We start from the raw sequence: 14,590 nt of genomic DNA on the forward strand, positions 1-14,590 counted from the left end.
TTATACTAATCATCTTTTGCAAATATACCAAATCATATTTTGATCACTTGTTACAGTACATTTCTGAGGTAGTCTCCTCAGTTTTAACCCTTTATCACATCCTTAGAGCAAGTGTTATTTGACCAAAACAGTAACTACAATAATCCACCCACATTTAACTGAACCTCTCAACATACTTTTCAACTATTACATTCACCTGATCACTATCACTTTACACAGATTTTTTTTCCCCCTCCTTATCAGTATTAAAGGGAAGAACTAGATTGAAATTGGGTTAGACAGAACAAAGCAGTTCTAAGTAGAGGGGAAAGTCTAATGATGTCCACTACTCACCAGCAATGTTTAAGCTATTTTCATAGAAATTGGTTGTAAACTGACTCACATATACTATGATTATCAAGAATAACTGATTCTCGCAACTACTGATATGGACTTTTCTGATGAAAAAATGGAGAATATATATAAATTAATCTGGGATTTTATACGCAAGTATTACTGCACCAATTTTAAACTAACTTGAGAAAGCTCTCAGTGCAAGCACAACCTGTTCACACTACAGATGAAAAACAAATTAACAACAATTTGTTAGCATTACTGGTTCTATTTCCAGTGAAAATTACCGCCATGTAAGCAGAGTGGTCTACAAGACAAAGCAGTAAACTCGGACTAACCTGCCAGATGACTCTCTGCAAAAGATTTTAACACAAATTTTAAGCTTCCCTATCTGCACACCAGAGATAATAGAACATTTTAGAACGTGCTCATGGAACATGCTACTAATCATCAAAATCAGTAAGAAGCTCCCAGCGTAAGAAACCATTTTAGTCCAGTTTAAACAATTTAAATAAGTGCAAACATCCCGCAGAGGAAAAAAAAATCTTATGAGCAACTCAAGGATGGTTCACTTGTTTTGCTGATTCCACTTTCAATAGCAGGAACATTTGAGTCAAGTGACTTATTTTTTCAAATGAATGACTATGAAGTCATTCTTCAGCTACAGACTTCAGAGTAAGGATTACTCTGACTACTGCTAAAAAAGGGGACCATCAAATATATAGGCAATACCAGTCCAGGCCCAGCTACCAATTCAAACACCTTCATAATATTCAGACAGGCCACTTCTGAATTAATTTCTACCTCAGAAGCTACTAGATGAAAATTTTGCATGATAAATTACATTGTCAAATGAAATGGATTAGCAATCAGAGCAATTGCCTGATGTCAGATCCGTTTCAGATTAGAATTCATCGTTTTTCCCCCACCTGTTCATTAAGCACCAAGTTCAAGGTAACTGCAGTGACTGATTGCACATTAACAAGCTGTTTATGTGGAAAGGCATAGTTCACCTAGTATCTATGCTTACATACTTATTTAAGCATAATTCACAGAAAATATATTCAGTTCACAATTTCAATACATAAAACACCTCTACCCTGAAGTCTAATTTTGAACATGACAAAAATGGGATGCCTCGTAAAATTAAATAATCAGATTATACTTCAAGGTCAAGGGCCAGGTGGCGGGGGGGAGAGTCTGTTGCTATATTACTGAACACAGTTCTGAAATCAAAAGCTGGAGGGAGAAAAACAGATTTTATTAGAGAAAGTTGAGACCTAGGAGGAAAGGGGTTGTTTCACTTCGTAAATCTAATCATTCAGAAACTCCAGTCAGAACCACTTACACAATAAGCAAAGCAAACATGGCCTCTGCAAAACTGAGCACTTTTTCCCCCAATACTGTTTGCTTTAAGTATCAGGACAGGGACATACAGCAGGACAAGCATTTAAAATTTGTACAGATCTATGAAAAAGAACCGGACATAACCCACTTCCTGCAAACACTCTTGCCTGTTAAACAGCCAAGAGAGCCTCCTCCTTGCGTACCTTCACTCACCAGTAGGTGCTGTGCAATATACAAAGGGAGCTAAGAAAACTCTGCATTTATTGCCGTCAAACTAGCAGCTTTAGCTGAAATGACTCCTGAACCTCCGTTCAGATATGTAAGTATTTCCTGTACAGGAAATCATTTGTTGAACACCACAAAGTTCAGTAACTAAATTCCAGCATCAGAGGTTAGTAGGAAAAGGGAAATAAAAAGTTGTTATTTTGTCCATTATTTATCACCTCTCTTCAGTATTTATCACCAAGTAAGGTTATTTCACTTGCCTTTTTTTTTTTTTTTTCCCCTCAAACATAAAAATACTCCCTTTAAAAGGTAATGGCTCCATCCCCAAATTTGGGAGAATTAGAGATAATTCCAGTAGTCATGTACAGTTCACAAAGGGAGCAACTTCCTAGTGGCTACAACTGTCTAGTTGCTAATTTACAAGTAAGGCTGTACACTTATTACCAGAAAAATCCACTTGAATACACTTGATGATTAAGCTCCTTTTCCTGTAGATGAAAGGTTTCCATTCTCAATATCATACCTTTGTATGGATGTCCAAGAATAGTTTTCAAAGCTAAAAAAGAAAGTTTATTGTAGTGTTCAGTCATCCCTACCACTAACAATCAATAAAAATAAGGGAGAATCATGCTTATTTTTCCATATAACTGTGTTCCTTTTCCCTCATTCTTGCGCCTAGAGAAGGATAACTCACAATCACATTAGTACATGCTATCTTATTTTAGAACTGAACCAGTAGCATATATTAACAAGTAATCAATGAATGAATATTTGAGACCAGTAGTGATGAACTGCTGCCTAAGGTATCTGAAGAATACACACATACATACTATACCCACTTTGAAAATTCAACTCCTGTACCTACTTCAAATTAAAAAGGTAACACACAATATATTATAAACAGCAAAAAAGTAACAATTTTTTTTCTATGTTCAGTAAAAAGCCCAAGGAGATTAATACTTACTGCTTAGCTAACATTACAAATACTTCACAGTTGATTTTTAAGCCTTACTGAGGCTTTTGCTGCTTGTTTCTGTATTTGGGATCGGCTGCCCTACAAACAATATAACTAAGGGGTAAAAGTGACGCGAACAAGCTCTATGATTGCTGGACTACTATGCATAGTACATAATGCAATCCTCCTCTGGAGATATTCAAAACCCGCCTGGACATAATCCTGGGTGACATGTTCTAGATGTCCGTGCCTGAGCAGGGAGGTTGGAGTAGATCATCTCCAGAGGTCCCTTCCAACCTCAACCATTCTGTGATTCTGTGTGACTAAGTGTTATATTTTTGTTGTTTTTCTTCCAACAGCATCCTAAAAATACCAGTAAACATCCAAGAGTTACTGTATCATACCCATGTAAGCCATGAGAACATCATAATGCCATATGGTCCGCAGTTTAATAAACAGAGGCAGTAGGCAAGCAGACACAGAGGGAAGTAATTTGCTCAATCACAACTCTGGACATACACAGTTTATTTTGGACGGCAACTAAGTTAACTGCCAGCTGAAAGACTTGCTCCCTAAATCTGCATGGTACCAGAGAGAAAGCAGCTCAAAAACATTAAGGTAGACTGAGTTGGAGCGGGAGGGTATTACACATTTTGTGGCTTCAGTATTCCAATATTATCTGAAACTTCTTTTCTCACATAATCCATTCGGTTCACAGAAATACTTCTAATCAGGAAGCGTCTGCAGTACAAATACGATGTGTATTAAAAGACCTGAGAGGAAAGGGGCAGGGGGAACCAAATGAACTCCCTCTCTCCCCTAAACACACTCAGACACCCAGTTCCCAAGAGAGGTTATTTGAAAGTTGGAAGTTAATTGCGGTTATCTGACTTCCAGGTGCTTAAAGAACTTCTGGAGGCAGGATTAAATGGCATCCAAAAATATTTCGTTTGTTTAAAAGGTCAGTTATCATGGATTTATGCAATAAAGAACATGCCTCAAGGAAGAAACCGTTCAAGTTCTTGCAGCATAATGTTGAAAGAGCAGAAAAGGATAAAGGAGTAAAAATAAGACTTTTGTACAAATCTTAACAGAATCCTTAAAAGGGAGGGAAGGAAATTAATTAACAGGATACATTAGGCAAAACACCAGGGTAAAGTAATACCTGTCTGCAATGCAATTACTAGTGAGGCAGTTTTAGGGAGCTATTTTGAAAATATAATATACTAAGGGGGTTACATAATTCACATGGATTTTAGCCAAAAAAAAAAACAAAAACCAAAAAACACATAGCACACTGGTTCCTCTTTTCAGTTACCTTGCCAGTCATTCTGCATCTCCGTGCTGCAGTCAATCTTTAGAAGACAAAATAGAGCTTCACTCTGATTATAGCTGAATGACCTCAAAATTGGCTATTTTGATAACAGGAAGATAAGTAACAACCTTTTAGTTCCACTAGTTCCACAGCTGTCCTCTTTTAGAACACATTTAGAAAGTAAGTTACATTCAGTCTGTCTGTTAAAGTCCAGGAGAAAAGCGGATCCTCCTCCAGCAGTGATCAGTGATTTCTTGGTATTTAGCTACACAGGATATCCACCAACCCCTTCATTACCTTAATGAAAGAAATTCAATTAGCACTGTCTCTCTTTTATGCTAGAAATTCAAGGAAGATTTTGCTTTTTCTCCTCCAGGCTTAGACAAATTTTTCCTTCCGCAAATGAAATTGAGTTCTTTGCAAAATTGTAACAGAGATGAGAAACTAATTTTAAATACTGTCAAAAAGACACTACAATTTCACTGAAACTGTTGAATTTCAAAAATCTCTCAGTGTAACAACTGGACTTTTCTGCACAATCAACATGGATCTCGAACTAAAACATCCTCCTCCTCATTTAAATTTCCATCTATCCTTCACAATAAGTTTGAGAGGTTTAACATTAAAAAATAATAATAATAATATTTTCTTTACAGAAAGGAAGAGGGTCAGTCCTGGGCTTCATATGTTGGGTGAACATTAAGTAAATCAAAGGCTTACATTTAAGATTTAATTAATTAATGCAGTGACATATACAGAATACTTGATTGTTCAAGGTAATCATCAGTCACTATCTTAATCTAAGCATATTAACAATTCATAATAGTTAATATTATTTACTTTATTAAAGATTACAGAAGAAAATGACTAGAAGAGTTACAAGAACCCATCTGCATCAGCATGCTCACCTAGAATAGTTGTTATGTATCAGTCTAATTTAGCAGGGTACCGCTGTCCATTCCATTAAGTAGCTTTACCAACATCTAATCTGAATCTCTATTGTTACACACAGAATACACAATAGGAAAAAAAATTCCTCTCTTTTTGGCAACAGCCTTCTAGGTATTTCAAGAGTGTTATGTCCCTCTTCAGGCCTTTCAGTCTCTGCTTTATCGTGTGGTTTTCAGATGGTTTCTTTAATACTTTCCATAAAATTACATACTGCTATATGTATTGATTTTAATTGGCTTTCGGATATCAGTAAACTCAAGATTAATAACAATTTTTTATGCAAATACCATCCTCTCTACTTGTTGGCGCGTCAAAAAGCATTTCAAGATAAGTAAGGAGTCTGCTTCTACTTCATTAAATCCACTGGCGTGTCTCCGCTATAAAGCAGGGAGTTATACAGATAGAAATAACATCAACTAATACAAGAGTCTAGGTTTATTAGCTACCACGTAGTATGGGCAAACTACACTCTTCTTAGACCTGAATCAGTATCTCCACATAGCTTTTTACCGCACTAGGTAAACCTATCAATTTTGGCCAATAAATCCTTGGGGGTTTTTGCACTTTGTTCCATTACACAAAAGACATCGCAATATGTTTCCTTCCTATAAATGTATAGGTAATACCACAAATTAATTCTTACAGTGAATCAATATTCCTAACCAGTAAGGATAGTGCTATCCAAATACCAAGGGAAAATAAAAAATTTCCATCCTCAAGACACGCATGCTATGCTATTTTTGGGGTGGGGACGAGGCAGGGGGCAAAGGGTGGAAGAACACCTTCCTGCAGTCTTTGCAAACTACCCAAATTAAATGATGATAATATAATACATGAAAAAATTCATTACTTAAGCATTTTTTGCCCCTCTGGAGTAACTTTGAAGTCTTCTGCCACAAAAAACATAGTACACACAGTTCTTCACCTCTGTTGCAGACATGGAGACATGGTCACTAAATTAAATTAGGTCTTAAAACATTTAGAGCTTTGGTGGTCATGACCAGAAACTTGAAAGATATATTTTCCTTAGAAAAAGCAAGCATGCAAATCACATAAAACAGTAAGTCAGTATTCTTATAATGTTATTGTTGAATAATTTCCACCATATTTAGTCCACAAATGCCTTAATTTTATAAAAATAACCTGGAACGTACTGCAATTCAGCACCTAAGTTCTGATTTCCTCAGTATTAAGTGTGAAGTCTCAGCTATTCAAGTCAAGTTAAAAACAAATGCAAGATAATTATTGTCTCTTAGTGAGTACACTATCAAAGCTTTAAAATAATCCTGGTCACAGTAAATGCACAGAGGATGAACAGATGCAAAATACTGAAATTAGAAGAGAGACGTACAGTTTCCAGATAGCTTTCCACTGGATGCAACTGCTTCATGTAGCTTGTCAGAATTCAAATTTGCAGCGCTATAAAGAATTTCCGAGACAGAACTATCTAAAATATTTAACTACCTACCTGCATTTACAATGGCATCAACCTCAAGTGATGTAATATCACCTCTATAAAGAGAAACTTTCTCACTCAGACTTTTCTTTCCCTGCAGAACTTCTTTAGTGTTTTCACCTGCAAAACAAAAAAGTAATAAAACCAGATTACAAATGTTATTATAACATCACTCTCCAGAAGCTCAAAGCAGGTACTTAGGAGTTCCTGTCACTACTGTTGATAGCCTGGGACATTTCTTCGTTTTGCCTCCAGAGGGCACCGGTAACCCACTAAGACGCAGGCAATTCCCTACAATTACACTCTTTGCTTTTCACTATTTGTTTTCAAACGCTAGCCACTATGAAGCACCGAGTCCTTGCCTAAATGCTGTTTGATTAAAAATCCTTATACTCATACTCATTTTTTGCAGTTCATTCAATAATTTTCTTTGGTAACCACAAAGGTACAAATTACAAAAAGAAACAAAAAGAGGAAACTGAGATACCACTGAAGCAGTGACTTATCCGACCGCAAACCAAAATTATTCAGAATACGTACAAACACCCATGAACAGGCAGCTTGCCAACAATCCCAAATTCAGAACTAGTCCTGATAGTAAGCAGTGGGGAGAAGAAAATTCCCCAAGAAACACAAGCAAATTTAAACTTGAAGTCAGTTTGCCATCTTCAATTGCTCAACTAGAAGAAAAGGCAAGAATCTCGCATATGTTAGCTTTCAAAATAATTATTACTAGAAGATGGTATACCAAGTAGCTTATGCTGGTAAAGCATCACTTCACTTCATTGATTCAGTCTATAAAACTGCTCAGTTACCTCAAATGCTTTTACAAACACATAGGGGCCTATCAGCTTAGCACAATTGTGTGTTATGGGACATCCAAGTCATTAGCAGAGATTAGAAGAGTTGAAACGACAATTTAAGTGGGAAATAGTTTTCAGTCCTCAAGACAAGTGAAATTTATTTATAAGTAAAAAAAATTCAAAGGGAAGATCTGATGAGAAACAGGATGTACAAAGCTAGCCCTCTACTTTTTAATATCAACCTTAATTTTAATCAGATTCCACAAGTTAGAGTATACTTTTTTTTTTTAGTTTGTTCAGGATCACACCAAAGCAGAAATATTTACAATGCCTGTAGTATCTGTTAGATCATACGCCTATCCTGTGTTAATATTTATACACAGGACACCCTCAAGCTACCGTTATCTGAAACACTGCTCTCCACTTGCGCCGCCAGTTCTCCCAGGGCTGGGAGCTGTGCCACCTTCCCAAGAGAAGAGGTTGTCCGCTCAGAGTGCTGCTCCTTCTATCGGGTGTGGATCCTATGTGCTCCCTGCAGGCCTTGGGCTCAGGACATCCCTGGGACTGTGCCCTCATCTCATAGTCCTCTGCAGCCTCCCTTCCTCCCTCCAATACAGCACACTCCACAAAGCACAGGAGGAGAGAAACAGTCTGCACACCAACTCCTAAACCAGCTTCCACTCAGCATAGCAAAAGAAAACCCAGAATGCATTTTAGGAGTACGTTTAATAAATAAGGATTAGAATATATGCAGCTCTAGTACAGGTACATTTTAGATAGGGAACACCATCATACAGTCTTGGGCTGGGTAAAGGCAACCTTAAGATCGATCCTAAATACTAAATTTACACCGTAGAGTCCAAAGCCAACTGATGTAATCTGCTTAAAATCCTCACAGGCTCCAATCACACAGCAGCGCTGTTTCTTCTAGATCTGGTACTCGACAATTTCATAAGCCAATCCACAGCACAGATCTGCCTTCAGATGCTCATTCCAAAAAGCTCCTTGGGACTAATGAATGGGTAAAGGAGAACACATCAAGAAAAACGTTTTGCTCACTAACTGAGAATACACATGTAGCAGGGCACTCTTTCCTGAAGCACCAGAGGCAGATGAAATTATTACTAGCAATTTAATCTGCCTCTTTTGGTAAGAAATGTACACTTTACCTTTATGTAGCAAGTAACACTAATCAAACATTTCATTTTTGAAGCTAAACTCAGGCCAACAGCTCGTCATTGGAGGTGTTCCACGGGTTCAGCTTCGTACTAGCTACCTGCATGTCACAGAAGTGCCCATGGGCTATTGCAAGACAGTCATCAGTCCTTAAAGGCTAATCCCCCTCACCACCACCAACGAAGGGGCGCACAGGCACAGTGGCAGGCAAGGGAACCCCAGTAACCCCGGCAGAGGCACAAGCCCCTGACCTGGCCCCTCCCAGGGGGCCACCAGCCCTAGGGCTACCTCATGGTGAGTCAGCAGGAGGGTACCAGCAACCGCAGCAGGGCTGTGGGCCTTGGGGCTCATCATCCAGGTGTCAGATAACAGGGAGACCAGGGATCCTGGCACAGCTATGGCCCAGACTGAGCATCTCAGCCTATCTCCTGCAGGACTTCATATTGTGTATATATGCATACATTTCCCGCTAACGAGATTTCATTTTGATCAGGCTGAGAGGAGAGCAGGATAAGGCCATTGGTGCTGTTTGTGTTTATGCAAGGCTGTTTTCTGCCTGTGTGACAAGCTGTGGGTATATGCGTGTGTATATAAAATGTGTTGCAACAGCGTGTCTGTGTACACCGCTACTGGAAACGCAGATTCAGCAACGTCTAATACAGGGAACTTCATCTACCAAGCAGAGTAGGCTAGGAAGGTTTGAACTTTAGGCTGTAAACAGATGATGCTTTCAGACATGCTGATGCTTTGCTCCGAAGCTGTTTTGTATAGTAGAAGTGCAGAAATTAAGCACTTCGAGCCATCACATCCCATGAAAACAGTGGCTAAGCAGATGAAAACTTCATTTACCACATGGAAGACATCAATTCTGTCAGATTAAAGCTGGACCTTATATTAAGCCATATTTCGGACCACTAACACAGGGAACACCTTATGGAATTAACCATGCTTACTTGCCTCAAACTATTACACAAAGCCTGCTTTACTAATGACTGAAATGCATAAAGAATATTTTCTTTCTTCAACTGATAAACATTTAAGGATTGAGGTCAACTGATTGCCCAGCAAATCCATCTTCCCTTCTGAAATAACTTCTGTGTCACTGGGAATCTCCATTTCACAAGAACTGACAGCTAATCTCCCTGTAAGCAGGAAGAGGATCTGTGCTGTCCAGTGAAGAATTTTTACCAAGTTATTGCCAAAGATTGGCAGTAAGGAGCTGCTCCCTGTTCGAATCACAGTTTCCAGGCTTAGGATCTGGATGGAGCAAGGCTAAATAAATCATGGTAAGAGAAGACTTACAAAGCTGGGTATGCCGCAGGAAAGTAAAGAGAATGAGAGGGAAAGGAAAGCAGAGGAAGAACAGGTAAATCTTGGAGTCCTGCTTTGGAGTAAGACAGAAGGAAGGAAACGTTAATGACACAATCTTGTCTTCAACTCTGTATGTAGTCTGACATTGAGCCACGCTCTGATGACGCCTAACCTCTTCTCCAGTTATGGTACCAAAACTATCTCAGATCATCTGGAGATGAAAGACTTGAAAGGTCTATGAAATACTCAAAAAAAAAAAAAAAAGTTTATTTCAAAGGCTTACAAAATATTTGGGAATAGGTGAGGCTCGAGTTCCTTAAACAAGCAAACAAAACCACTCATGCTGAGAAAAGAAAAAGACACTTTGAGCAAGAATTAAGCTTGTCATGGATGTTCCTCAAAACACTAACAGACTTTCTCAAAAACAGTATTTCTTTGATCCAGGCTTACCTCAGTGACAAATTTAGTTCCAGCACCAAGTGTCTGAGATTCTAAAGCTATTTTTTATGTAGCAGCACAAAGTCAATCTAAACCTTAGTAAGTTGAACTTTTTGTAATCAGCTAAAATTGACCTCAGGTAAGAAGGTATTTGGGGAGGACACCATAGGTTTTTGATTTTGCTTTCTTTTTTAAACGTTAACTTGTAGGGGAAGCCAAACAGGTTTCTGTTCAAATCGGTCAGCATTACAAGCAAGCCAAAGTAGAAATAAGAAAAGAAAAGTATTATGTATTTTAAATGTTGCTGTTGTTCTAGCTTCAGCACAAATGACTGATTCAAGAAATTATCGTTTATTTCAACCACCCAAAAATAACAACAGTCTTAACTCCATTCTACCTCAGATCTGCTACAACATGCATACTGCAAAAATCCATGCCACTTCCATCAGAACATGCATTGCTGCTATGCCTGGTGTTAGCATAAAGATAGTCTTGAATTCAGATGTGTGTATTTGTGAGTTTTATTTCAATATTTAGTTCCTAAACCTACTATTCCATTGTCACCAGATCTTCAGTGTCTTAGCCAGAACCAAGAAAGTATTTCCACATAAAGATATCAAGTTTTTATTAACATATTAAGAATCTTGAATTATATATTGTTTTCCCCCAGCAAATAATCATTTAACTAATGAGTTGTATGGAAAAAAAAACAACTTTTTGACTGATTTGCATGGTCTAATTTCAGCCTTCTACATAATTACACTTTGTTAGCAAGTATAACTGAGTTATTCCTCCCTTTCTTCCCCAGTTAATGTACCATCAAAGTTCTGGCCAAACTTAAAGCATATACACATTCCACCATTCTTCTCCCCTTCAACTTCTACTAAAGTACTGCAACACTAGTTACCATAAATCAAATCATGTACCCATAAAAGTCTCCAAATGAAGCCACTTTAAATAGAAAGTAGGGGCTGGATATTAAGGTATTTGTGCCAGTACCATACCAAAAAAAAAAAAAAACCAAAAAACAAAAAACACACACACCAGAAAGAGACATGAAGAGAACAGATACATAGAGTACAAAAGCTTGTTCCTGTTATCACCAGTTTCTGAGTCAGAGAAAGAGCACAGATGTCCCTTACTGTGCTATTCTTTAGCCACCTCACCAGCAAGGTCCTCTGATTCTTTCCGTAGGCTGACACATAACACAGCTGTTCCACACATTCACGATGCCTCCTGGTTTTGCATCCTCCACAAACTTCACAAGTTCACCTCTAATTCTCACCCTTTCTGACTACTGCGCTCAGCAGAACCATCCTCAAAACTCATTCCCCACTGAAAAGCGTTAATAAGCTTGCTGCCTCACGGGAAAAAATCATATATATCTACTATAACCCTTTCAGCTAGTCCATTACCTGCCCCAGAATTGTTGCAAGAGTCCTGATCACAATCTTGAACATAGTTCAGAAGTAAAAGCACATGCTGCCATGGCCATCTACACAGATTACCCTCATTTCTAAACAAAGCAAAACAAACCAACCAAAAAAAACTTTATTTCATTCTAGTTGCTACAGAAAGATGCATAAAGATGCTTAACACTGATGGAAGACAGACAGCAGTCTCATTCACAAAGACACTCAACTAGTCTATTAACATCTCTCTGATTTAAAGAGTAAGCTTGACATAATACAAGGAGTTGTAGGATAACTGTTTTCCTTTTATCATCTGTCAGACCTCTGGGATTACCAGACAGCATCTCTTAATCAAGTCTAAACTCATATCTTATTTGGGATATTTTCTCCTCTTGTAATCAATTTAGTCATCTTGGCAGGGACAGTAGAGTTCATTCTGGTAATTACAAATAACGAACTTCGCACCTTTGTATCCAATCTCTTCCTTCACTGTCTGCTTCTCAGGTTTAAAAAAATTGCATTCGCTTACTTCAAAGTCTCTTCCCAAAGAGATATTGAATCTCAGATCTATGAACAAGAAAGATGCGCTGTCTTCAGGTATGCCCAAGAACCTCAAATTCACAATGCAGTAATTCAACAAGAAGCTAGCAACTCTAGGGCATTACATACTACACAAAGCACACGCAGCACGTAAACATATTAATGCATTAATACAATCCTAGCAGTGACAGATTTACTGTGCACTTCTAGTGCAATGAGAATATATTTTCCTATGTTACTGAAACAGTTGTACATACACCCTCAAGAAATAAACCCTAGGAAGTGGCTGCTATGTAACACCAGTCTATAACACAAGATACAGAATGTGTAGTTATCTTATCATCAGTCTATACTGATACTCAAGCTCACTGACCAAAAGACAAAGTAGATAACAGTTTATTGAGGTAGCTTCTAACAGTTTCTCACTGACAAAAAAGTCATGTTTACAGCTGTGTCCATGACCTGAGAAATATTTTTGCACTCAAGGAAAGAAGTATTTGGAGAGAAGTCAGTCTTTTTGATAAATAAATCAAACCAAGTCTCTCTCATAACTGGTTGCCCAAAACGTACTTCAAACCTGTAAAGCTGGGTAAATTCAGATATACTCCAGTCCTACAGAGAACTGCACCAAAGACTACAAAGTTCATTTCAGTTTTAAATAAAGGCAACATTTATCAAAAAAACTCTTTGTTGGGTCCTGTAATCTTAAGATTATAAACATAAACACTTTCAGGGAAAAAGAAGAAAGGAGAAGAGAACAAAAAGGAGGGGGGAAAAAGAGAAAGAGAGAGAGAGGTGCTCTGTCAATGAACGGTGTGTGTGTATCTGAGACAGACAGAGAGAGACAGACAGAGAGAGGCTCTGTCCATCAACCCTGTGCATTTTAGACAGAGAGAGGGAGAGAGAGGCTCTGTCCATTACCCTGTGCATTTTAGACAGAGAGAGGGAGAGAGAGGCTCTGTCCATTACCCTGTGCGTTTTAGACAGAGAGAGGGAGAGAGAGGCTCTGTCCATCAACCCTGTGTGTTTTAGACAGAGAGAGGGAGAGAGAGGCTCTGTCCATCAACCCTGTGTGTTTTAGACAGAGAGAGGGAGAGAGAGTGCGGGTCTGCCGATCAACCCTGTGCGTGTTAGACAGAGAGAGGAATGGAGAGAGAGAGAGAGAGACAGACAGACAGACAGAGAGAGAGGCTCTGTTGATCAACCCTGTACGTATGTTAGGGAGAGAGAGAGGCTCTGCCAATCAACCCTGTGCGTGTTACACAATGAGAGAGAGAGAGGCTCTGTCAAGTAACCCTGTGCGCACTAGTGAGAGAGAGAGAGTCTCTGACAATCAACCCTCTGCATGATAGAGAGACAGGCTCTGTCAAAAAACCCTGTGCGTCTATTAGAGAGAGAGAGAGAGCCTCTGTCGATCAACTCTGCGTGTCAGACACACAGAGAGAGAGAGCGAGCCTCTGTCGATCAACTCTGCGTGTTAGACACACACAGAGAGAGAGGCTCTGTCCATCACCCCTGCGTGCTAGACAGAGAGAGAGAGGCTCTGTCCATCAACCCTGGGCGTTTTAGACAGAGAGAGGGAGAGAGACGCTCTGTCCATCAACCCTGTGCGTTTTAGACAGAGAGGGAGAGAGAGAGCGGGTCTGCCAATCAACCGTGTGCGTGTTAGACAGAGACAGGGGGAGAGAGAGAGAGAGAGGCTCTGTCCATCAACCCTGTGCGTTTTAGAGAGACAGAGAGAGGCTCTGTCCATCAATGCTGTACTATGTTAGGGAGAGAGAGAGAGAGGCTCTGCTGAGCAACCCTGTGCATGTTGCACTGAGAGAAAGAGAGAGAGGTTCTGCCCATCAACCCTGTGCGTGAGAGAGAGAGAGGGAGGCTATGCCGAGCAACCCTATGCGTGTGAGATGGAGACAGAGATAGGGAGGCTCTGCCCATCAACCCTGTGTGTGTGTGAGAGAGAGAGAGGCTCTCTCCATCAACCCTGTGCGTGCATTAGGCAGGGAGGGAGGGAGGGAGAGAGAGAGAGAGAGGCTCTGTCCATCAACCCTGTACGTATGTTAGAGAGAGAGAGAGAGAGGCTCTGTCAAGTAACCCTGTGCGTACTAGAGAGAGAGAGAGAGGCTCTGCCGATCAACCCTGTAAGTATGTTAGAGAGAGAGAGAGAGAGAGGTTCTGACAATCAACCCTGTACATGATAGAGACAGGCTCTGTCAAAAAACCCTGTACGTCTATTAGAGAGAGAAAGGGAGGCTGTCGATCAACCTTGTGCGTCTATTAGAGAGAGAGAGAGAGCGAGCCTCTGTCGATCAACTCTGCGTGTTAGAC

The 14,590-nt window shown here is 39.4% G+C and overlaps 1 protein-coding gene across 13 annotated transcripts in view; it reads right to left on the reverse strand.

Annotated features, from left to right (window-relative positions):
* Positions 1–14,590, reverse strand: part of MACROD2 (mono-ADP ribosylhydrolase 2) — a 1,003,459-nt gene that overhangs the window by 870,891 nt on the left and 117,978 nt on the right. For all 13 annotated transcript variants that reach the window (XM_068940428.1, XM_068940419.1, XM_068940427.1 and 10 more), the window contains one exon: positions 6,595–6,702. In XM_068940428.1, the coding sequence (XP_068796529.1) occupies positions 6,595–6,702 (108 nt within the window). The remainder of the gene's footprint in view (positions 1–6,594; positions 6,703–14,590) is intronic.

This window comes from Struthio camelus, chromosome 3 (genome assembly GCF_040807025.1).
Source record: "Struthio camelus isolate bStrCam1 chromosome 3, bStrCam1.hap1, whole genome shotgun sequence".
Taxonomy (NCBI): Eukaryota; Metazoa; Chordata; class Aves; order Struthioniformes; family Struthionidae; genus Struthio; species Struthio camelus.